The sequence below is a fragment of the Emiliania huxleyi genome (genome assembly GCF_000372725.1).
Source record: "Emiliania huxleyi CCMP1516 unplaced genomic scaffold EMIHUscaffold_3, whole genome shotgun sequence".
Lineage (NCBI taxonomy): Eukaryota > Haptophyta > Isochrysidales > Noelaerhabdaceae > Emiliania > Emiliania huxleyi.
Genome location: NW_005199770.1, coordinates 1699609 through 1725523, shown reverse-complemented (window position 1 = coordinate 1725523; position 25915 = coordinate 1699609). Strand labels below are relative to the sequence as shown.

Sequence of the window (25915 nt, the reverse complement as noted above, 5' to 3'; positions counted from 1 at the left end):
CCTTCCCCCTTCCCTTAGGCGTGCGCGGACGTGGCGGAGGGGCGGCTGCGCGCGAGCGAACTGCTCGGCGAGCAGCCGATCCCGCCCCTCAGGACAGACGACGCGTACTACGTCCCGCTCATGCGGCGGACGATCGCGCGCGGCGAGCGCGCGTCGCTGCTCCGCGCCTACGCGGCCCGGTACTCGGCGGAGCGGGACGGCTACGAGGGCGAGGGGGGTCCTGGCGGCGGGGAGTCACTACCTTGAGCGTTGCGGTGAGGGAAACCAAGGGTCAAGGGGGAGATTCCGGAGAGGGTTTGGCTTAAAACTCACTTTCGTCTTTGGTAAAACTCACTTCTGAGTGAGAGTGTGTGGACGAGGGCGTCAGAAGCCTCAATGCCGACCCGGTTCACCGCACGGCGCGCGTGCTGTATTGCTCGCCCTCTTGCCCTTTTGCTCCTCGCGCCAGCCGGTTGCGCGCAAGTAGCTCCAAAGGTCGCGAGACGTGCGAGGGGTCTGCTTGACGGCTCCGGCACCAACGTGTCGGCGGTGGCAGCGGCAGCCTCACTGCCGATGCCATTGCGGGCAGCCTGACTGGAGCTGCACCACGACGGCCGTGCGGGGGCGGCTGGAGAGGGCAAAGGTGCACACGATGCGTTCGGCGATGGCTGCAAAGCTGGCGGCGGCGGAGGCGGAGAGGGTGGCGGCGGAGGAGGTGGCGGCGGCGGAGGCGGCGAGGGCGGCGGCGGAGGCGGCGGCGAGGGCAGATGCGGCGGCGGCGGAGGCGGCGGCGGCGGCGGCGGCGGCGGCGGAGGCGGAGGCGGCAGAGGCGGCGGCGAGGAGAGCTGAGGCGGAGGAGGCGGCGCGGCAGGCGGCGGCGGAGGAGGAGCTGGCCCGCGAGGTCGGGGGGGGCGTTCGGCACTGAGCTGGCGAGGCGTGGTTAGCTGATGAGTTGACCATTGAGTCTTCAGGTCGAGGAGGCGCTCGCCGCGGAGCTGGCGAGGGAGGAGGCGGAGGAGGCTGTTGCTGCTGCGGCGGCGGCCGCCGCGGCGAGGCAGGCAGCGGCGGCGGCGGAGGCCGAGGCTGCTGCTGCGGCGGCGGCGGAGGAGGCCGAAGCTGCTGCTGCTGCGGCGGCGGCGGCGACGGAGGCGGAGGCGGCGGCGGCGGCGGCTGCAGAGACGGCGGCGGCGGAGGCTGGTGTCAAGGAGAAGCTACCAGAGCAGGGGGCGGCGGCATCTGCGGCCGGCGGCGACGACTGGGGCGAGATGGACGATGGCTGGGGGTGAGCGAATGATCATCGGTAGTCAGTTAGCTCATTTGGTGAATCAGAGATGGACGAGGTTTGGGGTCGCGCGTCGCTATGTCTGTCGGCTCGGGAGCCTGACCCACCAGTCAACAATAGTGAACAACTCACTCCTCCCACTGCTTAGGTCTCCCGCCGTCATGTCTGTCGGCTCGGAGACCAACTCGGCCAAGGGCCACCCCTCCGACTCGCGCACCCTCCACTCCCAGCTAGTCAGACAGCCATCGATGGCCAGTGATCGATAGGCCACTCTTCCGACTCGGGCACTCTCTCCGCCGGCTCCTCTGGGCTCTCCGCCGTCGCCGACGGAGATCAGCGCGGTTCACATTCAACCACCGGAGCGGGACGGAACTAGGCACTCGATGTCGACTGCGACTCCCGCCAGTCGCACCACGCCGGTCGCCGCGCAGGGCAGCGACGAGAGCAACGGCAGCAACGGTAGCAACGGGTGGACGACGAGTCGTGGGGCAAGGAGTGGTGAAGAGAGGGGGAGGGGGGGGCGAAGCACCTCAAAGCCCCACGCCCTGGCGGTGTGTGAGCATGCTCGCGTGGCGCGGGCTAGAGTTTTTGTGGCGGGTGGCGCCTCGGAGGGAGTGGGGGGAGGTGGGGTAGGACGATGAATACGCTCAAGCGTCAAGGGGCGCTCGAGCCGCTCACGCTGCGTGCGGCTGCGGGCGTGCGGGACTCCGATCGGGTGGGTGTCATTTCCGGTTACGAGACATGCTGGTGAGTGGTGTGCTCTGTTTCAGCTCATTGTGAGAGATATACAGTAGCCAGTCTAGAGAGAAGCGCAACAGACAAGAGTCTAGAGAGCCACGGAACGCGGGCGAGCAGCGGGATGAGGGTCCGGCGGAGAGCCGATTGTGGGGATCTGCCTCAGCACCTGACCTATGTCTCCCCGCTCACGTCTCCCTCGCATAGATAAACACGCGAGTTGCGCCCCACGTCGCCTCGACGCGCTCTCGGAGGGTCGCCGGGTCCGAGTCTGGCGCCGCATTCCGCTTGGCTGGCACAAACTCTGGCAGTGCTCCAGGAGGAAAGGGACGCAGCGACGCGATGGCGCGAAGGCGAGGAAGCTGCGACAGCCGCGTGCCCAGCTGCCGCATGAATGCGTCGTCAAATACCAGCGACGCAACGTAGATTAGCGTCGCGTCCTCGCATCCCTCACACGTGAGCATGTCCGCGCAGCGCAGGGTGGCACGTTGGCGCACAAAGGGCGCGGTGCGGGAGAGGGCCACCTCGCCGACTCGATGACGGGTGCGAGACAGCTCAATCCCCACCGCGTGGCTGCATGGCCACTCCAGCGCCGCCTGCAGCACAAAACGTCCAGCCCCGCTTCCCAGGTCGTAAAAGACGTCGTCCTTCCGCGGCGAGAGGAGTTCTCGCACTTCACGCACCCCTCGCGGCGTGAGTTCGCCGTAAATTTCGGAGCCTCCAGAGTCGTCGATTTGATTTTGTTCCACGATGGGTATATCGTTCACGTCAGGAAGGCGAGCGTAGAGCTTCTCAAGTGTCAACACAGTGCCGTCGTCCACGTCGCTAAGCTCGCACCGAGCAGCCATGTCATCCGTAAGCTCGCACCGAGAGGAGTGCCGCGCAGTCTTTTCCGGATTGTTTCGGAGGAGTTTCTCGGTTTCCAACGCGCCGCACAGGGCCACCGACGCGGAGGCAAGACGCGCGGCGCGAAGCCGCCACAAAGTCATGTCGCGGGTCAGGAATTCTTCATCTTGCGACCTGCGTTTGCTCGACTTCGAGACGTTCGGCGGCTTCGGGGACGGCGTCCGCAAAATTCTTCGGCAGGCGGCGGACCAGCTGAGTAACAAACTTTCGCACGCTCAGCACCTCGATGAGGTCACATGGACCACCAAGAACTGGCACGGGCTGCAGATGCAGCGCTTGTCTGTCGTTCTCCACACCGCCGTGGCGTGGCAGACGGTGAACGAGCTAGCGTGCGGGGACAGCGGCATCGTGCACGGTGCTAAGTGCATTGCCGTTCTTAACGGAGTCGCTTAGGCGGCTCCGGTGGTGTGCCGGTGATAGTACTAGCACGCGCCAGTTCGCACCTGTGTCGAGCCTGTGTGCTGTGAGAGAGAGTTCTTTTGTTTAAATTCTTCATCTTGTGAGCTCGTGACCGAAGGCTACGGCCCCGTCGTGACTAGCCCCGTACACGCCGCTTTCGTGGGGGCGCGGAAACCCACCAATAACACGGCAGAATTGTCAGCGCTTGCGGAGCTTTTTCGCTCACTATTCCACACGGCACCACGACCAGCAGGCTCACGAGGGGTGGTCCGAACGGACAGCGAGTACGCGATGGCGTGTGCGACGGGGAGAATCTCGCCGGGGGAGAACGCACAACTAGCGAGCTATTTTCGAGCAGCGTGGCGGCATTTAGCGTCGAGGCACGAAGTGACATGGAGACACGTCAAGGGGCACAGTGGTCATAAGTGGAACGACTACGTCGATAAGAAAGCTGCCCTCGGCAGGAGCGGCGCGAGGGATTGCGGCGCACCGGAGTGGCAAGACGAGTCTGTCCCAACAGACGCAGACGACGGGGAGAGCAGCACCGTGGGCGACGACGTGGGTATTAACGGAGGAGGTACAACCATCCCACTCGACGACATCGGTGATGGGGCCTCTAGCTACGCCGATGACCCACCCGACTCCCCCGAAAACGAACCGCCGCCTAGCGCCCCGCCCTCGTCGCCTAAAGCCCCCATCGTGGAGCAGGGGGTGATATGGATTTCATACACACGCCGAGCGCGCAGGCGCGACACATTGGAGACAACAAGGGGATCCGGCGTGAAAGAGCTATCGACATTGACGTTGACCCAGCCGATTCCACCGATGTCGACGTCATCACCTCCGCGGCTACCGCGCTTTCGCTCGACGACACCGTGGAGAATCGCACCGAGGACCTTGCCGAGGCGATAGGCCGAATCACTTTGGGCCCCGCCCCCGCCCCCACCCCTCGGGGTGGGGGCACCCGCCCCTGTCGGGCGCCGCTTGCGGCGCCTGGCAGGGGCACCCCCTGGGTGGGGGCCGGCGATTCCCATGCCGGCTCTCCGCCACAACCCCCGCCGGGAGGGAATCCCTGCTCACAGAAAAGGGCTTCGAGCCCCCTGTCTCGCGCACGCCCCTGGCCGCCACAGAGGCGCGCGGCGCGGGCAGATGACTAGGGGAGAAAAAGCGGAGAACAGTTTTTTTTGACCTCATGGAGCGTGGCCACGCATCGCATCAGGCGCGAGACGACGGAGATCTTGCGGTCGATGTCAGAGCCAAAGCGCGAGACGAGAGGCGCGCGAGTGCCCTCCTCGAGGACCGAGACGTAACGGTGGCCAGGGGCGCCCTCGCCCCTGCCTCCCTTTTTCGCTCCAGTCCTGCGGATCTTCGTTCCCAGTAGACCGGAGGGCTACGAAGCCTTCACACTCCAAGGGGCTGTACCCAGCCCTCGCTGGTCCCGAATCCAGCCCAGGGGAGCGGGGCGGCATGAGGGCAAGCGCCCCACGCCCCTGCTCGGTCGCTCGCCGCTTGACATGTGAAGAAGCGGTGTGATCACTCGAGCGTCGGAAGGAGCATATAGGAAATAGGATAAAAATAGGAGAACTAAATGCGTCACGAGTGCCGCCTCGTAATGCGCGCGGGCGTCCGGGCGAGGATCGCGATCCGGGCCGTTGTGCTCAGAGGCTGTTGCTCGGGTCGCGGCATCGCATGTGCACCTCGTTGATCGCGCCGACCATCTCCTCGGTGAGCGCCTCCGCCGGCAGCGCGAACGCCGCGAGGTTCTCCTCCAGCTGCGAGAGCGACGTGCCCCCGATGATGACGGCGCCTGTTCACCGCCGACGCTGTGAGTGGACGCGGCTGCGAGGGGGGGGGATGTGCCACAGATGATGACGGCGCCGTGCGTCGCGATGAAGGGCCGCGTCCGGCACCAGAGGATCGCCAGCTGGGACGGCGTGAGCCCCGCCCCCTCTGCAATCGCGCTGTACGCGTCCGCCGCCTGCAGCGTCTCTTGCCGCGCGTGGCTGGGGTGCCAGCGAGACATGTAATCGCCAAAGGCGACGAAGCGCGCGCCGCTCCCGGCAGGGGCGGCCGCGCCCTGCCGGTACCTGAGGCGCGAGATTCGTCGAGGTGAGCCGAGATGCGCGCCGAGATGCGCCGAGAGCGGAGCACCGGCGGCACTTTCCGGTGAGGAGCCCTCCGCAGAGCACGCTCCACGGCAGCAGCCCGACGTTGTGATGGCGCGGCGAGCACGCCTCGGCGCGGAGGAGCAGCGGCGGCTTCAAGCGTGACCCGTGCCGCCGGGTGATGTCAACGCGGCCTCGGTGGTGTCAACGGGTGTGTGCAAAGGCGGACGGAGACGGGTGTGTGGCGAGAGGTTTACGCTGTGGTGGCGAGCACGCCTCAGCGAGCGCCTATCTCGGCTATATCTCGGCCATATCTCGGCCACATCTCAGCTATATCTCGGCTGCTATATCTCGGCTACATCTCGCGCCTCGGCGAGGGCCTCCTCGAAGCCGCGCGTGAGCAGCGAGTAGGCGTTCTGGATGGTCGCCTGCGGGAAGGTTCGGAGAAAGTTCCGAGCGAGGTGCTGCTGGCGCGTGCGTGTGTGCGCGTGTGCGTGTGCGTGTGTGCGTGTGCGTGCGCGCGTGCGTGCGTGTGTGCGTGTGTGTGTGTGTGTGTGTGCGTGTGTGTGTGTGTGTGTGTCGTGAGCAGCGAATCGCGTTCTGGATGGCATCGCGCCGGTGGTGGCATGCCGAGCTTCGCGGCAACCGCCGCCCACTGACACACGCCTGGCGACCCACGAACCCCGTCACGGTGGATGGCTTCGCCGAGATTCGCCGAGATTCGCCGAGATTCCCCTGGAACAAGCCGCGTCTGTTGGACAGGCCGGATCGAATCTCGCCCACTCTCGCCCACTCTCGCCCACTCTCTGCGACTCTCTGCGACTCTCTGGCGACTCTCGCCGTACGGCGTCTCGTTGGACAAGCCGTACGCCCGGATCTTGCCCTCTTCGAGCAGCGCCTAATCTCGCCTCATCTCGGCTGCTCTCCGGGGTGCCCTCGGCCCGCGTCTCGCCCGCCCCTTGTCGAGATCAGCGCCTTGATCTCCCTCGCCGTCTCCTCCACCGCGACACTGTCGCGCTCCCGCCCAAAGTCGTACGTCGTCGCGCCAAAGGCCGGAACGTACCTCGGAGGGGGGGGCGAGATGATGCATCGCCGGGACTCGCCGAGGTTCTCCGGGACTCGACGAATTTCGTCGAGATGAATCGAGAGAGATGAGCCGAGAGATGAGCCGAAGACTGGCCGAGATGAGCCGAGAGATGAGCCGAAGACTCGCCGAGGTTGGAACGTGCCCGGGGGACAGGGCCGGCTTGAGGTGATTGCAACCGGTGATGACAGGGTCGGCCGGGCTTGGCCGAGATTGGACAGGGCCGGCTGAAGTGAGTCCTCTCGCGAGACTTCGCCGCCCACGCGACAGCAGCCCATGGTCGTCCTCTCGGCTCCTCTCGGCTCCTCTCGGCTCCTCTCGGCTCCTCTCGGCTCCTCTCGGCTCCTCTCGGCTCCTCTCGGCTCCTCTCGGCTCCTCTCGGCTCCTCTCGTCTCCTCTCGTCTCCTCTCGGCGCCTCTCGGCGCCTCTCGGCTCCTCTCGGCTCCTCTCGGCTCCTCTCGGCGCACCGGTCCGGCCAGTGCAGCTGGTACAGGTCTACGTACGAGGTCTGCAGGCGGCGGAGCGAGGCCTCGCAAGCCGCACGCACCTGGTGGGAAGGCTCCGAGAAGGTTCGGAGAAGGTTCCGGAGGCGCAGCAGTGTGTGTGTGTGTGTGTGTGTGTGTGTGTGTGTGTGTGTGTGTGTGTGTGTGTGTGTGTGTGTGTGTGTGTGTGTGTGTGTGTGTGTGTGTGTGCGTGCGTGCGTGTGTGTGTGTGTGTGCGCGCGCGCGTGTGTGCGTGTGTGCGTGCGTGTGTGCGTGTGTGTGTGCATGTGTGTGTGTGTGTGTGTGTGTGTGTGTGTGTGTGTGTGTGTGTGTGGTGCGTGTGTGTGTGTGTGTGTGTGTGTGTGTGTGTGTGTGTGTGTGTGTGTGTGTGTGTGTGTGTGTGTGTGTGTGTGTGTGTTGCGTGTGTGTGTGTGTGTGTGTGTGTGTGTGTGTGTGTGTGTGTGTGTGTGTGTGTGTGTGTGTGTGTGTGTGTGTGTGTGTGTGTGTGTGTGTGTGTGTGTGTGTGTGTGCATGTGCATGTGCATGTGCATGTGCATGTGCATGTGTGTGTGTGTTGTGTGTGTGTGATGGAAAGACCGAGCTGCGGTCGAGACGGCAGTCTGGCGGCGGGTCCGTCGGCGGCACTGTCCGCTCGGCGGCGACGCGTGAGTTGGGCATGAAGCCTGCCACCTTGGAGGCGAGGACGATCTTTTCCCGCCACTCTGGATTCGCGCTGAGCCAGCTTCCGATGAACTCCTCCGTCTTGCCTGCCCTCCACTCTGGCGCCGTGAGCGGGACGGGGTACAGCTCCGCTGTGTCAATGAAGTTGACGCCGCACTCCTTGACGGCGTAGTCCAGCTGAGCATGCGCCTCCTCCTCGGAGTTCTGCACGCCCCAGGTCATCGTCCCAAGACAGGCTTCCGTAACCTCCAGGTTGGACGAACCGAGAGTGCGCATCGCGAGCTTCGGCCTGGCGGCCGTGGTCATGCCGTACGCGCCTCGCGCGAAAGCAGACAGCAGCGACAGCCGCAGCATTGGACCCGGAGCGGCGTCGGCAGGCTTCGCGCTTGCCTCGAATAGATAGGTGCTGGATTCGAACTTTTTGCGGGGTAAGGTATGGTACCTCGGGGCCAAAAGGGTGGGGGGTATGGTCCTGGCCGCCGGAGGCGGCCTGCTCGACGGGTGGGGGGGTATGGTCAATCGCTGGAGCGGCCGTACCGCCCACGTTACAACAGGGTTCGAACCCAGGACACAGCCGCCGTACACAGCCGCGGACACGATGCCGACTCACAGCGGCCGCTTCGATACTGTCGCGGGCCTTCTCGCCGCGACGCCGCCTCGACTTCGGCTCCTGGACAGCTCGCTGCCCGACGACGCCGAGCGCGCCGCTGTGCGCAGTATAGACTGCCAAGAAGGTGCTCTAGGCCGCGAAGACACCACACACGGTCTCCCTACTCATGCGCGGCTAGCAGGAGGGTGCCAAAAATGAGGCGCGTTGTGAAACCGCAGCTGGCCCCGCCGACGGGTAGCACAGGTCATGAGTGAGGCCACGCCAGCTGCCTCGGGTGCTCTGTGTGGTCGGCCTGGACCTTGCCGCAAGCCTCGAGCAGCGGAGAAGCACTGTCCTTGAAGTCCAGACATGCTTCGCCGCCGTGGCGCAGCGCCGCAGTGCGAGCGAGCACTGCAGTGCAGTGATCGCTTGGACTGCGGCACCCATCGACTCCCTGCGCTCCGGGCACACATTGGCACATGTGCCGGCGGCCTTGTGGATGGCTCGGACACGATCTGCACGACGGCGCGGCGTCGCGAGGCGGCCGTGTTGTGAAAACGAAGCTGTTGCGAAACCGAAGCCAGGACCTGTACCCTAGGGGTTGCCGTGAAACTTTCGCGCATGTCGACGTTCCGGAAGGTAAGGTGTAAGGTGTAAGGTCTATTGTTGGCAAATCAAGACACAGAGCTCACACAGCGGGAGGAAAGCGGCGAGTCGCAATTCCAGGGGTCGTTGTGGCGGGCCACCCTGTCCAGAGAGGCATGGATGCCAATCTGGGGTCTCTCGACCGAGTCTATGAGCCCTGGCCGCCTCCCGATGTTGGTACCCCTAACACCTCGGAGCCCGAACCTTCCATCCCCAAGCAAGAATCTTGTGCAAGCAAGAAAGACATGCCCCCAGCGCGCCCACGCGCGAGCCCACGCGCGAGCCCGGCAGCGGCGCGTGCTGCGACGAGGCGAGGTATCGTCAAGGACGGGCCATACATGACTCGCGAGGCGAGCCGACGCCTCAAACTGGCGATCGCAGCCGCGCAGAGAGTACTTGCTGACGGTGGCAGTCCAGCGGAGGCGGCGGCAGCGGTGAGGAAGTATACCGCCTGTGCGTTAACCACGCACTCTCGTCACGCTTCGTTCTGTCTGGCTCTAGGCGCAGCGGTATGGCAGGCCTCCGGGCGGAGCTGACTCTTCAGGGTCTGAGGACGAGCCTGAGGCCGAGGCTGCAGTGCCGCGTGGGCAGGACCTGACAGCGCTCATCACTGCCGCGGCGGACGCCCTGCAGCTAGGCGCTGAGCAGTTCTGCGACGCAGCGGGGACAGCGGAAGCCGCAGCGGTGGCGTTGTCCGCTACACGTCCCGGTACATGAGTCGCCCGAGCAGTATTCGCCATAAAAGCGGGTAAGGTAAGGTAAACGTCTCCACACAAAAACACAACCCCGGACCCAAGACGCACAAGCAAGCACAGACGCGGAGGTCGGGCGAGAGGTCTGCATCGTCTCGCCAGCCGTGAACCTGAACACGGCGTCGGCCGGCGCTGAGGCGTCGGCGGCCGTCATCAGGTGCACATGACAAATATCTGTCGCGGGGTATACTCGCCATAAACAATATTGGAGCCGACCGCTGCGGCGGAGAGGCCTCACGTGCAATCATCTGATTTTGACGGTGGGATTGCAAAACTAAGGGCGGCGCGAAAACAGTATACAGCCGGGGGGGGGGGGGGGGGGGCGCATAGAGCGGTGTCCGCAGTCCGGTGAAGCGCGGCGGCCAGGGCGCGGCTCACACGACTCGCACTTCTCCCCACCACACCACCTGGCACCTCGACTCGCTCTCCCCTGTCTAGTGTCTGACAGCTCTCCGACATACGCTTGCGACGTGATAGCTGGCGGGACGCAGCGTTGTGCGGTGCCGGTGGGGCACTTAGCTCTCTGCGAATGACCCTCGGGCCTCACCGAGCCTCACAAAAATAGAGCCTGCTGCTGCTCTCAGTGCATGGACCCGCGGTCGCTCTTGGGATCGCCAGCCGAGGAGGAGTCGCGATCCTTGCCCCCGCAACACCTGCGGCGTAAGGCAAGTGGCGGAGTGAGCACCGGCATCGGAGCCGTGCGGCGTCTGATTGGCGTGGCGACTGGCGTACTTGCGGGTGACGCAAAGCTGGAAGAGGATTCCGAGGCCGGTGGCGAGACCAAACGCCAGGTAAAACACCCAGACCCCTGGCACGCTGCCTCCGAGCACCGGGATGATGCCGTACACGCCTGTCGCCACCGCGTAGCCGCCGATGACGCACGTCACCAGGATCATCACCGTCTTCTTGAGGCAGAGGGAGATGAGGCCTAGCGCACGAGGTGATGGTAGATGGATGGTTCGGGGCGCCGATGCTTTGAGGGGGGGGGGGGGGGGGGGCTATGCGGCGCCAGCAAGGATAGCGCCGACGATGATGAAGATCCAGTAGTAGTCCATGATGTCCTCTTCCGCAATCTCCGGCTTGGCGTCGACGATCACCTTCTTGAGCGTCACCATCCCGATCGCGCCGCCGACAGCTCCCGCGATGACAAACGCGAGGGTGACGAACTTTTGAGCGAGGCAGATGGCGAGAATAGAGACGAGAATGGCGCACCCGAGGGACAGCCACCTGGAGCAGCGCCGCCGAGAGCGGGTGTGCGCGAGATCATGCGCAATGCTCCCGTGATGGTCAGGTGGCTCAGCTACCCTGGTTCCGGTGCACATGGTGTTAGCATCTTACGCAGCCACGTGGGAAGCATGCATCTCATCCATTCTTCGTCGTTTCCTTCAAAGGCCATGTTCCAGAGCCAGAGGCTGCCTGCGTGGACAATGCAGGGTGATTGGCGTGGCAGCTCCTCGGCGTTTGCTCCCCCTCTCTGATGCCTGCGAACGCAAAGATGAACGCCACGAGTACCTGCAGCACAGGGTGTTGGCCATTCACTGCCCCGGTCCTGTACCCGCCCTATGGCTCCATGCCCGCCCTATGGCTCCATGTTGCTTTCGGCCAAATCAATAGCTGCGCAGACCTCTCCGAGCTTCTACTCTCCGCACCAATGCCGTGTTCACGAGGCACTCGCCAAAGAGGATGAGGAGGAGGCCTCCGCCGAGGATGCTGGCCATCACGATGATCATTACTGTTTTTGATGCACCCTGCGGTCGGCCACCGTAACGCAGGAATGGCGAACCGGATCACCCCAGCGCGGGGACAGGGCGATGTGTGCTAGGTCGTGAGGGATTGCGCGCCTCAATCACGATGGTCGTCGTGTAGTCGTCATTGACATTCGCCTCTCCCCCCTCGACCTCAGACAAGCTCCCCTTGTAGTTCTCCAGGATCAGCTTGTACAGGTCTGAGCTGAAGCAGTCCATATTGAATTCCCGCTTGACATACTTCGCGAGGGGGTCCGCCGACTCCCATGCCCCAATTTTGAGGTCCGTGTCAATCCCCCGAAGTCCATCCTTTAATGGGTCAGCAATCGGATTCAGGCGCCTCGCTTCTGTAGCATCGAGGTTGCTCGTGCTCGCAGCCGCGGTCAGCGCCAGAAAGGGCAAGCCGCGAAGCATCTTCGACGGCACGTCCCGCGTCCGTCCACGGGCAGGCCCCCCCGCCACGTATTTGCGCCATGCGATCTAGTGCTGCCAGGACTCGTCGTATAGCTAGTGTCACGACTTCGGACTCGGGGGAGGGCCTGTGTGTCATGTCACATATAGCTCATAGGGCACTAGCTAGCGCTAGGGGGCACGGGGGCAGCTGGTCACGACTTCGGTATACTTCGGACTTTGCTGGCCTGTTGCATGGCCACGGACATACTCAAGATATCAATTCTCAAGTACACATGCAATCGGCTCTACATGATGATTAATGCGGTCTCGCCTCGCTCGAGCCTCGACCGCCTCGCTCCCGCTCTCGCGCATCCCCCGGCCGATCCCCACCACCGCTCATATGCCCCTCGACTCATCCACGACATCCCGGCTCGCCTCACCCGCTCCCCCACTCTTGTGGATATCTTGCCATCATCTTTTTTGGAATTTCGATCATTTCTTGTATAACGAAAAACGGGAAATCTCTTTCTTGATGTTGGTTACCCCGGAATTTGAACTAAAACCGTAGGGCCGCAACACTCCTTGTGCAAAACGGGCTGGCCAGTCCAGGGCCCCACGCCCAGCTCCAGCAGCGAGGAGCGACCACACGCTCAACACGCACGCAATGAGCGGGTTGGCGTGGTTGGCGCGCGCTGCATGCTGAGAGGCATCACCGGTGTTGGACGCCGTCCCCCTCCTGCAGCCCGCTGCCGCCCTGCCCCTGCGAGCCGCCCTGAGCGCCCGGCCGCCGCCCCGGCCGCCGCCCACCCGCCCTGGCCGCCGCTTTGGCCGCCGCCCGGACCACCGTCGATGCCGGCCCAAGCCCAACCACCTCGGGCTTCTTGCCGCCGGGGGACGCTTGCGCCGGCGTGCGCCTGGGCAAGGTACGCCACACCTCTCCACCCACACAAGGTGGCGGGGCAAGAGGCGGGGCAGCCTCGACAGAGCCCCACGGCATTGAAGTGCAAGGCCCAATGCGCGTGGGTGAGCGGCGTGAGTGTGAGTGTGTGTGCGGCGCGCCTCGGCTTTGCCCCCTCGTGCCCCGTGCCTGTGGTGGGGGAGGCGGCAGCGGGGTGAGGCATACACAGCAGTCGCATCGCGCCCAGCGGCTACGGCAGCGCAGCGGCGCCGTGCACACGCAGATGTGGGGGAGGCGGCGGCGGTGGGGCGCATGCAGCGGTGAGAGGCGGAGGGGGGGGTGCGCATGCAAAGAGAGAGAGAAGGGGGAGGGAGGGGGAGAGAGGGAGAGAGGGAGAGAGAGAGAGAGAGAGAGAGAGAGAGAGAGAGAGAGAGAGAGAGAGAGAGCGAGCGAGCGGAGGCGGCAGCGGCGACAGGCAACAGCTTGCCTCCGAGGGCACCCTGCCGAGGCTTGCCCGTGCGCGTGCGCGCAGGCCCTCCCGCCAGCCCGCCCGAAGACACGGCCTGCGACGCGAGGGCGGCGGCGGCGAGGGCGGTGGGCGGCGGCGAGGGCGGTGGGCGGCGGCGAGGGCGGTGGGCGGCGGCGAGGGCGGTGGGCGGCGGCGAGGGCGGTGGGCGGCGGCGAGGGCGGTGGGCGGCGGGAGGCGGGCAGGAGGGGGGGCAGGCGGGCGGTGGGGCGGCATCACGGGGCGAGCGCGCGAGGCGGCGGCGGCGGAACGGCCTTCGGCAGGGAGCTGGCTGCAGCACAGGTGGCCGCCGCCTGCGCGAATGCCGAATTCAGGTCCGACGGTCCGTCTCCCGGCGCCGACTCCGACTCCGACGGCGGTGTCGCACCCCCCGCCTTGGCTGCTCGGATCGGCTGCTCGGGTCGGCCGGCCCCGCCGCTGCGGCTCCGCGTCTGCGCCTTTCCCGTTGTCGGGCTCTGGATCTTGTCCCACGAGCCGTGGCGAGGCGTCGCTGCTTTGGGGGTCCGGTTGGCGGCACTCTGAGGGACGGCGCGGTTCTTCCCCTCCCTCTCCGGCGCCTGCGCGCCGTATTTGGCGCGGAACCCGGGGTGGGGGTCGTCGCCGACCGAGACAGTGATCGCCGCCGCCGCCGCCGCGTGCGCGGCCGCACTCGCAATCATCTTGCCGGCCACGCGCTCCGCCTCGGCCCGCAGGGTCGCCGCCTCGTCCGTCGCCTTTGCCAGCTCGTCCAGCGCCCGCTCCACCGCCTCCTCGGCCAGCAGCACCTGTGCATCCGCCTCGTTCGCCGCCGCAAGCGCCACACCCATGGCGTCAGCGCCGTCCTCTTGCTCGGCGGCGGCGGCAGCCTGAAGCTCTTCGAGCGTGGCGCCGAGCTCGAGGACGAGGGCCTCTTCGGGCACGGGCGGCGTCGCCGGCATTCGCTTTCGCTTCTGATTGTGCTTGTCCTCCTCTGGGACGGCGCGCTCCCACATCAAGGGTGCAACGTTGTGCGCTCCCACATCACGCAAAGTGGCGAGGCGCGGCTGTGCGAAAGAGCGCACAACGTGCACGGCGGCAGGACTAAACGCCGCGGTCGAGTGCACGAGCGTGAGAAGGGCAAGCATGGGAGGGGCTCGAGTCATGACGGCTCTAGTCCTGCTGATGATTTCCGACAAACACCGCTCTGACAGCGCTCACAGCTGCGACCTACCTGCAGTATTGTAGTCTTTGTTAGTATCGAGGTCTCGCGAGTTTTGGGGGTTCTCGGCGCCGCGACAGCGCTGCGAGCAGCGCGATGCCACGGCGCTCGGCCTGCTGAGAGAAGACCTCCCCGGACGGCAGTGACAAGTTACCCGACATCAATCGTCGACGGCAACCTCGAGAACTGCGCCTCCAAAGTCGCCCAGATTCGCCTCTCGCGGCGCGCTGAGTTAGTATCGCCGGTGCGCCAGCAGGCTCTGCTCCACAGCAGGGCATGCCGGACTGGCTCCTGCTAGCCGTGCGTCCTGGTGGCATCCATAGCCAGCTCAGGTAGCCTCAGGAGGTCGCCTCGCGCACGACGCGGCGTCGCACAGCACCGCTCAGCGTTACTACCGAGTTAGTATCGTCGACCCACAGAGACTGCTCTTCTGTAGGTGGAGCCGACAAACGCCGGCCGGGTCGGCCCCGCCGCCCCCATCGCCGCCGCCGGGGCGGCGGCGGCCTCGGCGGACCATCCGGCGCGCCGCGCGCCCGACGGGGAGGCGTTCACCACCCCTGGCTCCTCACCCCGCCACGCCTTCGTGCGGACGCCGTGGCACCCACCTCAGGCGCCGCTCGGACTCGGATGACGGCCGCCCAAGTGCTTGGCTCGTGCCAAGCCGACCGGCAGGCGATTCCCACTCACTGCTAGGCTAATCTCGGGCTGTCCTGCGGCGGTGTGGTGCCGTGAGGGGCGCCGCCCCCAAAACTACGACTATTAGTACCGTGCGGGAGCAGTGCATTAATTCTGTGAAAAATCCAAATCTGCTCCGTGGAACTTATTGGGCTAGGATCATACGTCCGGGAGGCCCCCCATGCGTGCCGTAACGATCGACAGCGATCTGGCTACTCTGTTCACGTTCACACCTCGGAAACCCCCCATAACCCCGATACAGGAGGTAGCGGATTTGGGTACCTAGCTAGTGTGGGCCGGACTTCGCAAGTTGACCTGTTCACAACTCACGAGAATAGAAAAAAACGACAGGATTTCGTCTGGTCTGGCCAATTGGGTGCGCTTCTTAGCTCCCCGGTCCTGGGCGTGAGGTTGCTAACTGCACTCCAAGCAAGTGCTGCAAGATTTCTTGTTTCTTCTTTCTTTCCGACAAACACCGATACCGACCGATCATGGCCCGCTGGGTGCGCTTCTTAGCTCCCCGGCCCTGGGTCTGTATAATGACTGCACTCCACAAGTGCTCCAAGTGCCCAGGCCGTTGTCTTCCCAACTGGGTTTCTAGACACGTTGTTGTAAAATTCTAGACACGCTGTTGTGCTCATGGGGACGCGATGCGCGTCTGCGGCGGCCCGCGCCCCCCCCCGCAAGGCGCGCGATACCCACCCGCACCACCACCCTTGGCAGCACAAAGCTGCGCCAGAGGTCCACCAGCGCCCGGCGCCGCCCCCTCGCCGTCGAAGCGCTCCTCGTCCCACGCGATCAGGTAGCCCAGCCGCATCACCGCGACCGCCCACTTGCGAGCCGCCTCCGGGAAGAGCTCGTGCGACTGCGGCGACCACTCCGCCGCCTTGAGGATGAGCCTGCCCACCTCCACCGCCTCAGCCGCTGGCTCAAGGTTGGCGGGCCTGGGGAAGGGCAGAGGCGTGGGGCGTGTCCAAAGAGAGGATCGGCGAGTGGGGGGGAGAGGCCATAGCGCGCCTCAGGGCGAGGGCCTTGGCCTCGCCCGCCACGTGCACGCCGAAGCGGCCCGTCGAAGCGCTTGCGGAGACGACGAGGCCGACCTTGCCGTTCATCGACGGCCGCGAGACGAGAGAGTGGATCGCGACGGTGGTCTGGAGCCGGCGGCCGCAGCTGTCGGATCCGACTCTCGCCCCACGCGCAGAGGACGCGCGCCCGCTCGAGGACCGACGGCTCGCCGGCCGAAGAGTCCGCGCCGCCGCGCAGCAGCGCCCGCGCCCGGTCGACGGTGACCGCCTGCGGGAAGAGGGACAGTGAGCGTGAGGACAATGCACTCACGCTTCTTCAGCCGCTAGTCTCGGGCACGCCTCGACCCTCGAGGTGCTGGAGCGGCGTCCAGCCGCGGCTGGCGACCAGCCAGGCGGCGAGGTCGGCGTGGCCTTCTTCGGTTGCGATCTCCTCGGGCGTGCAGAGGGGCGGCACTGCGGCGCGGGAGGCGCCGTAGGAGGAGAGGAGCTGAACGACCTCGAGGTAGTCCTCCGCGCACGCCATGATCAACGGCGTAACGCCGTCGTTGCGGGCTTGGTTGACCGCCGCGTTGGCCTCGAGGAGCAGCCGGGCGCACTCGAGCCACGTGGCTCTCCTGGCACGCGATGAGCAGCGGGGCGTGGCGCCGTCCTCCTTGGCTTGATTGATTGAAGCGCCGGCGCCGCGCAACAGCCTCGCGATCTCGACGTGGCCCTCCTGGCACGCGATGAACAGCGGCGTGGCGCCGTTGTTGCGGGCTTGGCTGGCCGCCGCGCCCGCCTCGAGAAGCAGCCGGACGATGTCGACGTGGCGCCCTCCTGGCACGCGACGTACAGCGGCGTGGCGGCATTCTCCTGGGCCTGATTGATTGAAGCGCTGGCCTCGAGAAGCAGCCGGACGATGTCGAGGTGGCCCTTCCCGCACGCCATGTATAGCGGTGTGGCGCCATGCTGCGGTGCTCGATTGATCGCCGCGCTGGCCTCGAGGAGCAGCCGGACGATCTCGAGGTGGCCGTTCTGGCACGCGATGTACAGCGGCGTGAAGCCGTCCTCATCGGCTTGGCTGACCGCCGCATTGGCCACGAGGAGCAGCTGGACGCACTCGACGTGGCTCTACTGGCACACAAGGAGTAGAGCGGAATCGCCGCGGCCGGTCTCGTCGCCCCAACGCTCGCGCCGGCCTCGAGCAGCAGCCGCACCGCCTCGGCCTGCCCGTGCCGAGCGGCCCAGGTGAGCAGCGTGTCTTGCGTCTCGGTGTCGAGCCGCGCGTTCGAGCGCAGCCGGGCCGAAAAAGAAACACAGCGGCGTCGCTGTGCAGGTGGCGCTCTCGTACTCGGCGACGATATGACCAGTGGGTCGCGACTCACGATCGGCGTGCGAGCCGTGGCGCTCCTGATCGCCCTGCTGGCGGCGCCCTCCTTCGCTGACCGTGCAGCCGTGCGTGGCCTGACGGCCATGCCCGCGGGCTCCGGCGCTGCTGGCCGTGCCGGCGCGCCGGAGCGGCTGCACCAGCTGCGCGGCGGCGGCAGCATGCTGGACTGGTGGCGCCGCGTGCTGCAGAGCACGATGGCGAGCCTGGGGATCTGGTCGAAGAAGGGGCAGCTCCTCGTGATCGGGCTCGACAACGCCGGCAAGTCGACGCTCCTCACGATGCTCGTGCGCTCCAAGGTCGTGCAGCACGAGCCGACGCACCAGCCGGTGTCGGACGAGATCCGCGTCGGCTCGCTCAAGCTGCGCGCGGTCGACATGGGCGGCCACGCGATCGCGCGGCGCATGTGGCGCGAGTACTCAAAGGAGGCGGCCGAGATTAGCCGAGATCCGCCGAGACAACGCCGACGCCGGTGGCCGAAATTGCGCGAGGCGAGCAGAGGTTGCACAAGACTAGGCGGACGCCGTCGTCTACATTGTTGACGCCGCCGACCGCGATCGCTTTGCCGAGGCGCGAGATCGCCCGAGATCGCCCGAGATGGACCGAGATGCGGCTCCGCTCGAGGACGGCGCTTGATCTCGGGAGGGATCTCGGGTGTGATCTGCTTTGATCTCGCCCAGGCTGCCCTCGAGCTGCACAAGCTGCTCGCAGGAGATCGCTGCCACCGCACGGGCGCGCGCGCATTTCTTTTTCCGAGGCCGGATGTCTTGTTTAGGCTCGCGTCGCCGCGCGTGCCGGACGCTCCACCCACTCCGTGTCCTCATTCTCCGCACATCTGATTCCAGGGTCGCTGCCGCCGCACGTGCCGGTCCTGCTCCTCGGCAACAAGGTCGACCTGCCCAACGCGGTCCGAGAGGAGGAGATTTACTTCGCGCTCGGCCTGGACGAGCTGCAGGCGAGATTGCCCGAGATTGGCCCTTTTGACCGAGGTTGACCGAGATTACCCGAGGCTTGGACGAGCTGCAGGCGGCTGCGTCTCGGCTGGTCTCGGCTGGTCTCGGGCTAATCTCGGCTGATCTCGGCTGATCTCGGCTGATCTCGGCTGATCTCGGCTTCAGGCGGCGGGACCGCAGGCGCAACAGCGACCGCTCCGCCTCTTTATGTGCAGCGTTTTCCAGGCAGATCCGCCGAGATACACCGAAACTAGCCTCTTCATTTGCGGCATCGTTCCAGCCGCCACGATGAGGACCGCCGCGATATCGCCCGAGATCGCCCAAGATCACCCGAGGTTCCCTGGCCCCCGCCAGGGCACCGGCTTCACCGAGGGGCTCGAGTGGCTGGCGAGCTGCGTCAAGTAGCCGGCGTGAGGCCAAAGGAGGCCTGGAATGCCGCCGTATTCTTGACTGAGGTATACCTTCTCCTTTCCCTGGTGTCAGTTGTTCACCGGGGCGAGCGGTGTGCTTCCCGAGTCGGCTGGTGGGCGCGGGGCGCGTAAGCCGTCCCCCGGAGCTCCAGCGGCTACTTTTCACCTATAATTATATACACGGACACGGCCTCGCCCTCGGACCGCGTGACACGGGGTCTGTGTTCTTTCTTCCCCCCCTCGGCGGCTCTCGCGCGGTCTCTTTGCGCTCCGAGCAGAGGGTGCCCGCCGTTCTCCATGGCGCGCGTAGCTATGACAGGGACCGCGGCCGCGGACCCGGCGGCGGACGGGGCTGGCGCGCAAGCGCCGGCCACCGTCGTGCCGCCGGGGATGCGCAGCGGACGCTGGAATAGCTCCGATCGCGCGCAACTGGAGGACGCGGTGATGGTCGCAAGGCTGTTCGGTGCGTCTTGTGTCAGGGTGATAAGGCCTGGCTACGCGACCATCGAGGTCGACCTGAAGCACGAGAAGGCCGCGGGCGACCGCGAGTCGGTGCAGGCGGCGGAGCGCTCGTACATCGAGCGCACCGCGCCGAAGAAGAAGGAGCCCACCAAGGAGCAGCTCGCGGCTCGAGCCGCGGCACGCAAGGCCAAGAAGGACCGGCAGAAGGCGCGCCGGGCGACGGAGGCTGGCGAGCGCGCCGCGAGCGAGGCCGAGCGCGCGGAGGCCCCGCGGGCGCAGCTGCGCGAGAACATCCAGTACGTGATGGCCGGGCTGCGGTCTGCAGCTGCGCAGGCGCGCAGCCAGGCCGGGTCCAAAATGGGGGTCGAATACTCGCTGCCCCCGGAGAGGGACGACGGGTATCGACGCGGCCCCAGCAAGGTGTACGCCACAGTTCCCCAGGGGACCGTGGCGACGACCGTCGCCTCGGACTGGCTCGCGAACGAGCTGGCCGAGCACGGAGAGATCGATGCGGCATACCGCGACCGCATAGTCATGCACCTGATGACGGCCGCCGGCGCCTCGGCGCCGGCCGACGCCGTGTTCAGGTTCACGGCTGGCGACGCGATGCAGACCGAGGACGAGCACGCGCAGCCCCACGCCGGGTCGTAGACGGGGAGGCTGAGCGGCCAGACAGAGCCGGTCTCGAGGGTGTAAAAGAGCGCGTTGGTGGAGTTGAGGAAGGTGGGCGAGCTCGCGAGGCCGCGCTCCAGGTCGTAGTAGGGCGAGCAGCCGCAGGGCGGCGCAGGAGAGAGCAGCGGTGGCGATGGCGGCGATGATGGCAGCGGCGGACGCGCGGGCGGCGGCATGGACGGAGGTAGATGCACGACGACGGCGGTGATTGCCGCGACTGCGAACGTCAGCTCCGTCAAATCACCGCCGGCACTGACAGGCCCTCGCGCAAAGCAGCCGTGGTAATAGTAGGTCGGGATGACGAGGCGAAGGCTGACCTCAAGGTTCTGGTCGACCACGCCGCCAAAGTTGCTGCTCAAGTCAGCCGCGCCGTCGCAGCTGCGAGCTTGCCGGTCCGGATACTCGTGCCATGGCTTGAAGATGAGCACATCGCCGATCTCTACGGGAGCGGCTCCTGCAAGGCGGCGCACCTCTCTGACGGGGCTCAGTGCGTCGAGGCGGCGACGAGGCAAGTACCTCGCGAACTCCGTCCCGTTCACGTCGAGGGTGAAGGCCTTGTCGTGGATGACCGTGAAGAGGGCCTCGCCCTCATCATCGACCAGGTCGATGAAGGGGAAGGAGGGCGGAGAGGGCGGAGAGGGCTGCGACAGTATCAGTGGAGATGGCAAGAGGGGTGACGGCAGCAAGGGTGGCGGCGGGAGCGCTGGCGGTAGATATGGCGGCGGCGCGAGCGGCTCGACGTCGTCATCGCGGCACTCACACGTCTCGGGCGTGCACTTTGCTGTTGGCACCGCGACGCCGAACTTGACGCATGGTTTGCTTTGCTCCCCGTCCTGAAGCCGCCGGGACCCGCTGTCGGGAGCCGCCGGGACCCACATGAAGAGGTCGATGCCGCAGATGCGCTGCCGCCCTGCTGTCCGTTCTTGCCGGTATATGAGCGTCTCCTCCGAGAGCATGACGTCGTTTGCGAGTTGAGACGTGATGATGGCACAGTCAGACCTGCACTCGTCTCTGTACTCGCAGTGCCTCGCGAAGCGAAGCTGCACCCTGTGCGCATCATGAGTCGGTGCCTTGCCATCCCTCGGGAAGCGCTCGTGGTTGGAGAGACGCGCTTCCCGAGGGAAGGACTGCGGCCACGGCACTCCTTGCACCTGGAAGTTTGCTGACACATGCTCACCGCCAATCGCAATCTGATACCAGCTGCCGCCTTCCGCCTCGACCCATAGCCGCGTGCGGATCACGAGCTCGGAGATGTTAACACCACTTGGCGGATCAAACTCGGGTTGCTGTCTCTGCTGGAACACGTCGGTGCTTCTCCACAGTTTCAGAGGAGCCCCCTCCTCTTGCGCCTGTTCTTCCGCCAGCTGACGGCGGCCAGTGACGGTTCCGCGCCCTGACAGATCCCAGTCGATGTTGAGATCCGCGTTGTTGGGTCCGTCAATGAACGGGCCGTTGGTGCATGCGTTGTTTGCATAGGCAGTGTAATATCCGTAGTATGACTCGTTGGTTCCGCAGCGGAGGTGTACGTCCGTGAAGCCTTGCAGGCCAGTGACGACCGCCGAAGGATCGCGGTTCATGTCAGCGAGATCTGCGAAGCTGCCGGTCATGTAGTACAGTAGCGCGGTAAGATCAAAGCCGTCTATGATTCTGTCGCTGACCTTCTTGCCGTCGCACAGGCTGGTCTGCCCAAATATCTGCCCCGAGGCGCCGTGCGTAATGTCCATGCCGTCGTCGGAAATGTTGATTGCGTTATTCATGAAGCTGGTGATGTCGAGGCAATTGTACCAGGGCTCCGCCTGGACGGCGCATGTAAAGGGATCGTGCGATCGGTTTGCAGCGCTCTGCGTTGCAATTTCCTCCATCATTCGGAACTCCCCGATCAGGTTGCCGTCATATGGAGTTGATCTTCCGTCGCCCATGAACGTGAATCGCTGCTCGATGTCGTTGTATCCGACGAAATCAAGCAGACAGGAGATGAATGGTGGGGGTGGCGGCGGAGGAGAGGACGGCGGCGGTGACGGCGGCGGCGGAGAGGGCGGGGGCGGTGAAGGCGGTGGAGGAGCCGGCGGCGGCGGAGCCGGCGGCGGCGGCGACGGCGGCGGCGGTGACGGCGGCGGCGGCGAGGGTGGGGGCGGCGACGGTGGTGACAGCGGTGGCGGCACAGAGGGCGGTGGGGCCGACGGCGGCGGCGAGGGCGGTGGCGGCGAGGGCGGAGGCGGAGACGGTGGCGGCGGCGAGGGCGGTGGCAAGGGAGGCGGCGGTGAGGGAGGCGGGGGCGAGGGCGGAGGCGGCGAGGGCGGCGGCGAGGGCGGTGGTGACGGTGGCGGCGGCGAGGGAGGCGGTGGCGAGGGCGGTGGAGGCGAAGGTGGAGGCGGAGACGGTGGCGGCGGCGAGGGCGGCGGCGAGGGCGGCGGTGGCGAGGGCGGCGGCGAGGGCGGCGGCGAGGGTGGCGGAGACGGTGGCGGCGGCGAGGGCGGCGGAGACGGTGGCGGTGACGGTGGCGGCGGCGAGGGCGGCGGCGAGGGTGGTGGAGACGGTGGCGGCGAGGGCGGTGGCGGCGAGGGCGGCGGCGGCGAGGGTGGCGGTGGAGACGGTGGCGGCGGCGACGGCGGCGGCGGCCTAGGCGGCGGCGACGGCGGCGGCGACGGAGGCGGCGGGGTCGGCGGTGGCGACGGCGGCGGTGACGGCGGTGGTGGCGAGGGTGGCGGGCTGGGCGGCGGCGACGGCGGCGGCGGTGATGGCGGCGGCGGTGACGGCGGCGGCGGAGAGGGCGGGGGCGGTGAGGGCGGTGGCGGAGCCGGCGGCGGCGGAGCCGGCGGCGGCGGCGACGGCGGCGGCGGTGACGGCGGCGGCGGCGAGGGTGGGGGCGGCGACGGTGGTGACAGCAGTGGCGGCACAGAAGGCGGTGGGGCCGACGGCGGCGGCGAGGGCGGTGGCGGCGAGGGCGGCGGCGGAGACGGTGGCGGCGGCGAGGGCGGTGGCAAGGGAGACGGCGGCGCGGGCGACGGCGACGGCGGCGAGGGCGGCAGCCCTGGCGGCGCGGGCAGCGACGGAGGCGGCGGCGGCGCCTTCGGGGACGCGGCCAGCTCGCAGAGCTGGTCCGACGCAAAGTGCTGCCGCACCTCGTCCATCGACGCGCCGAAGAAGGCGAAGTCGGAGCTGGGCGCCGACGCGATCGCGCGCATCGTCTGCTCATTCGCGCCGCCAAACCCGACCGCGACAATCGAGATGCCGTCCTGCTTCACCACCGCCGCCTTCGCGATGGCCGTGTCGTCGTTGCCGTCCACCGTCTGCACGCCGTCCGTCAGCAGCAGGATCGTGCGAGGCACGTCGGCGCGCGCGCCCTGGTTCACCTCGACTCGCCCGAGCTCCAGGCCGTCCGACACGGACGTGCCGCCCCCTGCCGCAGACGCGCCGTCGATCGCGGTCAGCACTTCGCTCAAAGAGCCGGTCAGCGGCGTGAGCGTCGCCGCGTCGCTCGAGAACTCGACGATACCGACACGGGCGCCCTCGGTCGCGTCGAGGCTGAACTGGGACACCATCTCGCGCGCGAAGGCGAGCAGCGACGACTGCTCCGCCTGGACCGACCCGCTCTTGTCCAGCACAAGCACCAGCTCGATCTTGACCACGCACGCCGGCGGAGACGGCGGCGCGGGCGACGGCGACGGCGGCGACGGCGGCAGCCCTGGCGGCGCGGGCGTCGACGGAGGCGGCGGCGGCGCCTTCGGGGACGCGGCCAGCTCGCAGAGCTGGTCCGACGCAAAGTGCTGCCGCACCTCGTCCATCGACGCGCCGAAGAAGGCGAAGTCGGAGCTGGGCGCCGACGCGATCGCGCGCATCGTCTGCTCATTCGCGCCGCCAAACCCGACCGCGACAATCGAGATGCCGTCCTGCTTCACCACCGCCGCCTTCGCGATGGCCGTGTCGTCGTTGCCGTCCACCGTCTGCACGCCGTCCGTCAGCAGCAGGATCGTGCGAGGCACGTCGGCGCGCGCGCCCTGGTTCACCTCGACTCGCCCGAGCTCCAGGCCGTCCGACACGGACGTGCCGCCCCCTGCCGCAGACGCGCCGTCGATCGCGGTCAGCACTTCGCTCAGAGAGCCGGTCAGCGGCGTGAGCGTCGCCGCGTCGCTCGAGAACTCGACGATGCCGACACGGGCGCCCTCGGTCGCGTCGAGGCTGAACTGGGACACCATCTCGCGCGCGAAGGCGAGCAGCGACGACTGCTCCGCCTGGACCGACCCGCTCTTGTCCAGCACAAGCACCAGCTCGATCTTGACCACGCACGCCGGCGGAGACGGCGGCGCAGGCGACGGCGACGGCGGCGAGGGCGGCAGCCCTGGCGGCGCGGGCAGCGACGGAGGCGGCGGCGGCGCCTTCGGGGACGCGGCCAGCTCGCAGAGCTGGTCCGACGCAAAGTGCTGCCGCACCTCGTCCATCGACGCGCCGAAGAAGGCGAAGTCGGAGCTGGGCGCCGACGCGATCGCGCGCATCGTCTGCTCATTCGCGCCGCCAAACCCGACCGCGACAATCGAGATGCCGTCCTGCTTCACCACCGCCGCCTTCGCGATGGCCGTGTCGTCGTTGCCGTCCACCGTCTGCACGCCGTCCGTCAGCAGCAGGATCGTGCGAGGCACGTCGGCGCGCGCGCCCTGGTTCACCTCGACTCGCCCGAGCTCCAGGCCGTCCGACACGGACGTGCCGCCCCCTGCCGCAGACGCGCCGTCGATCGCGGTCAGCACTTCGCTCAGAGAGCCGGTCAGCGGCGTGAGCGTCGCCGCGTCGCTCGAGAACTCGACGATGCCGACACGGGCGCCCTCGGTCGCGTCGAGGCTGAACTGGGACACCATCTCGCGCGCGAAGGCGAGCAGCGACGACTGCTCCGCCTGGACCGACCCGCTCTTGTCCAGCACAAGCACCAGCTCGATCTTGACCACGCACGCCGGCGGAGACGGCGGCGCGGGCGACGGCGACGGCGGCGACGGCGGCAGCCCTGGCGGCGCGGGCGTCGACGGAGGCGGCGGCGGCGCCTTCGGGGACGCGGCCAGCTCGCAGAGCTGGTCCGACGCAAAGTGCTGCCGCACCTCGTCCATCGACGCGCCGAAGAAGGCGAAGTCGGAGCTGGGCGCCGACGCGATCGCGCGCATCGTCTGCTCATTCGCGCCGCCAAACCCGACCGCGACAATCGAGATGCCGTCCTGCTTCACCACCGCCGCCTTCGCGATGGCCGTGTCGTCGTTGCCGTCCACCGTCTGCACGCCGTCCGTCAGCAGCAGGATCGTGCGAGGCACGTCGGCGCGCGCGCCCTGGTTCACCTCGACTCGCCCGAGCTCCAGGCCGTCCGACACGGACGTGCCGCCCCCTGCCGCAGACGCGCCGTCGATCGCGGTCAGCACTTCGCTCAGAGAGCCGGTCAGCGGCGTGAGCGTCGCCGCGTCGCTCGAGAACTCGACGATACCGACACGGGCGCCCTCGGTCGCGTCGAGGCTGAACTGGGACACCATCTCGCGCGCGAAGGCGAGCAGCGACGACTGCTCCGCCTGGACCGACCCGCTCTTGTCCAGCACAAGCACCAGCTCGATCTTGACCACGCACGCCGGCGGAGGAAAAGGCTGCTGGGACGGCGGTGGCGACGGCGCGCCGCCGCCGCCGCCGCCGCCGACGATGATGATGACGGGTGGCGGTGACGGCGGAGGCGGCGTTGGTGAGGCCGAGGTTGCAGACGGTGGTGGGCTCGGCGAAGCGGACGGCGGTGGCGGTGACGGCGGTGGCGGCGTCGGCGAGGGCGAGGTCGAAGGTGGTGGCGGTGTCGGCGACGCTGACGGTGGAGGTGGCGGCGGTGCCGGCGGCGGCGGTGCCGGAGGCGGCGGCGTGGGAGGCGGCGAGGGCGAGAGCGACGGCGGCGGCGGCGAGGGCGGCGGAGGGGCCGGCGGAGGCGGTGCCGGAGGCGGCGGCGAGGGCGACAGCGACGGCG

The 25915-nt window shown here is 67.2% G+C and overlaps 6 protein-coding genes across 6 annotated transcripts in view; 1 reads left to right on the top strand and 5 right to left on the bottom strand.

Moving 5' to 3' along the window:
* Positions 1-2184: 2184 nt before the first annotated feature.
* Positions 2185-2844, bottom strand: EMIHUDRAFT_195570 (hypothetical protein; the record flags this gene model as incomplete). Its single annotated transcript, XM_005775410.1, has 1 exon — positions 2185-2844. The coding sequence occupies one exon, from the start codon at positions 2842-2844 to the stop codon at positions 2185-2187; it is 660 nt and encodes a 219-aa protein (XP_005775467.1).
* A 2008-nt stretch (positions 2845-4852) lies between these two features.
* EMIHUDRAFT_425873 (hypothetical protein) lies at positions 4853-7929 on the bottom strand (the record flags this gene model as incomplete). The annotated part of the gene is made up of 8 exons (XM_005775409.1): positions 4853-5108; positions 5165-5388; positions 5462-5535; positions 5766-5870; positions 6230-6304; positions 6409-6469; positions 6958-7037; positions 7570-7929. 8 exons carry the CDS (start codon positions 7927-7929, stop codon positions 4960-4962), a joined length of 1128 nt encoding a protein of 375 aa, XP_005775466.1. The 3' UTR covers positions 4853-4959.
* Positions 7930-12486: 4557 nt separating this feature from the next.
* Positions 12487-14172, bottom strand: EMIHUDRAFT_95628 (hypothetical protein; the record flags this gene model as incomplete). The annotated part of the gene is made up of 3 exons (XM_005775408.1): positions 12487-12691; positions 13175-13238; positions 13569-14172. 3 exons carry the CDS (start codon positions 14170-14172, stop codon positions 12487-12489), a joined length of 873 nt encoding a protein of 290 aa, XP_005775465.1.
* Positions 14173-15565: 1393 nt separating this feature from the next.
* Positions 15566-16165, bottom strand: EMIHUDRAFT_195564 (hypothetical protein; the record flags this gene model as incomplete). The annotated part of the gene is made up of 3 exons (XM_005775407.1): positions 15566-15579; positions 15801-15969; positions 16103-16165. The coding sequence occupies 3 exons, from the start codon at positions 16163-16165 to the stop codon at positions 15566-15568; spliced, it is 246 nt and encodes an 81-aa protein (XP_005775464.1).
* A 1237-nt stretch (positions 16166-17402) lies between these two features.
* Positions 17403-18991, top strand: Sar1b (Sar1 GTPase). The gene is made up of 6 exons (XM_005775406.1): positions 17403-17872; positions 17961-18014; positions 18125-18155; positions 18290-18399; positions 18563-18622; positions 18752-18991. The coding sequence occupies exons 1-6, from the start codon at positions 17420-17422 to the stop codon at positions 18800-18802; spliced, it is 759 nt and encodes a 252-aa protein (XP_005775463.1). The 5' UTR covers positions 17403-17419; the 3' UTR covers positions 18803-18991.
* A 310-nt stretch (positions 18992-19301) lies between these two features.
* EMIHUDRAFT_95626 (hypothetical protein) overlaps positions 19302-25915 on the bottom strand; it is a gene marked incomplete at both ends in the record, with an annotated part of 33797 nt that continues 27183 nt past the window's right edge. The window contains 2 exons of the mRNA XM_005775405.1: positions 19302-21737; positions 23064-25674. Coding sequence (XP_005775462.1) covers positions 19302-21737; positions 23064-25674 — 5047 coding nt within the window. The remainder of the gene's footprint in view (positions 21738-23063; positions 25675-25915) is intronic.

Coding starts and splice junctions, on each gene's coding strand:
- Sar1b (XM_005775406.1), top strand. CDS start 17,420: ATGACCAGTGGGTCGCGACTCACGATCGGCGTGCGAGCCGTGGCGCTC. Junction 17,873..17,960: donor GGCGCGAGTACTCAAAGGAG/GCGGCCGAGATT, acceptor GCACAAGACTAG/GCGGACGCCGTCGTCTACAT. Junction 18,400..18,562: donor TCGGCCTGGACGAGCTGCAG/GCGAGATTGCCC, acceptor TCTCGGCTTCAG/GCGGCGGGACCGCAGGCGCA.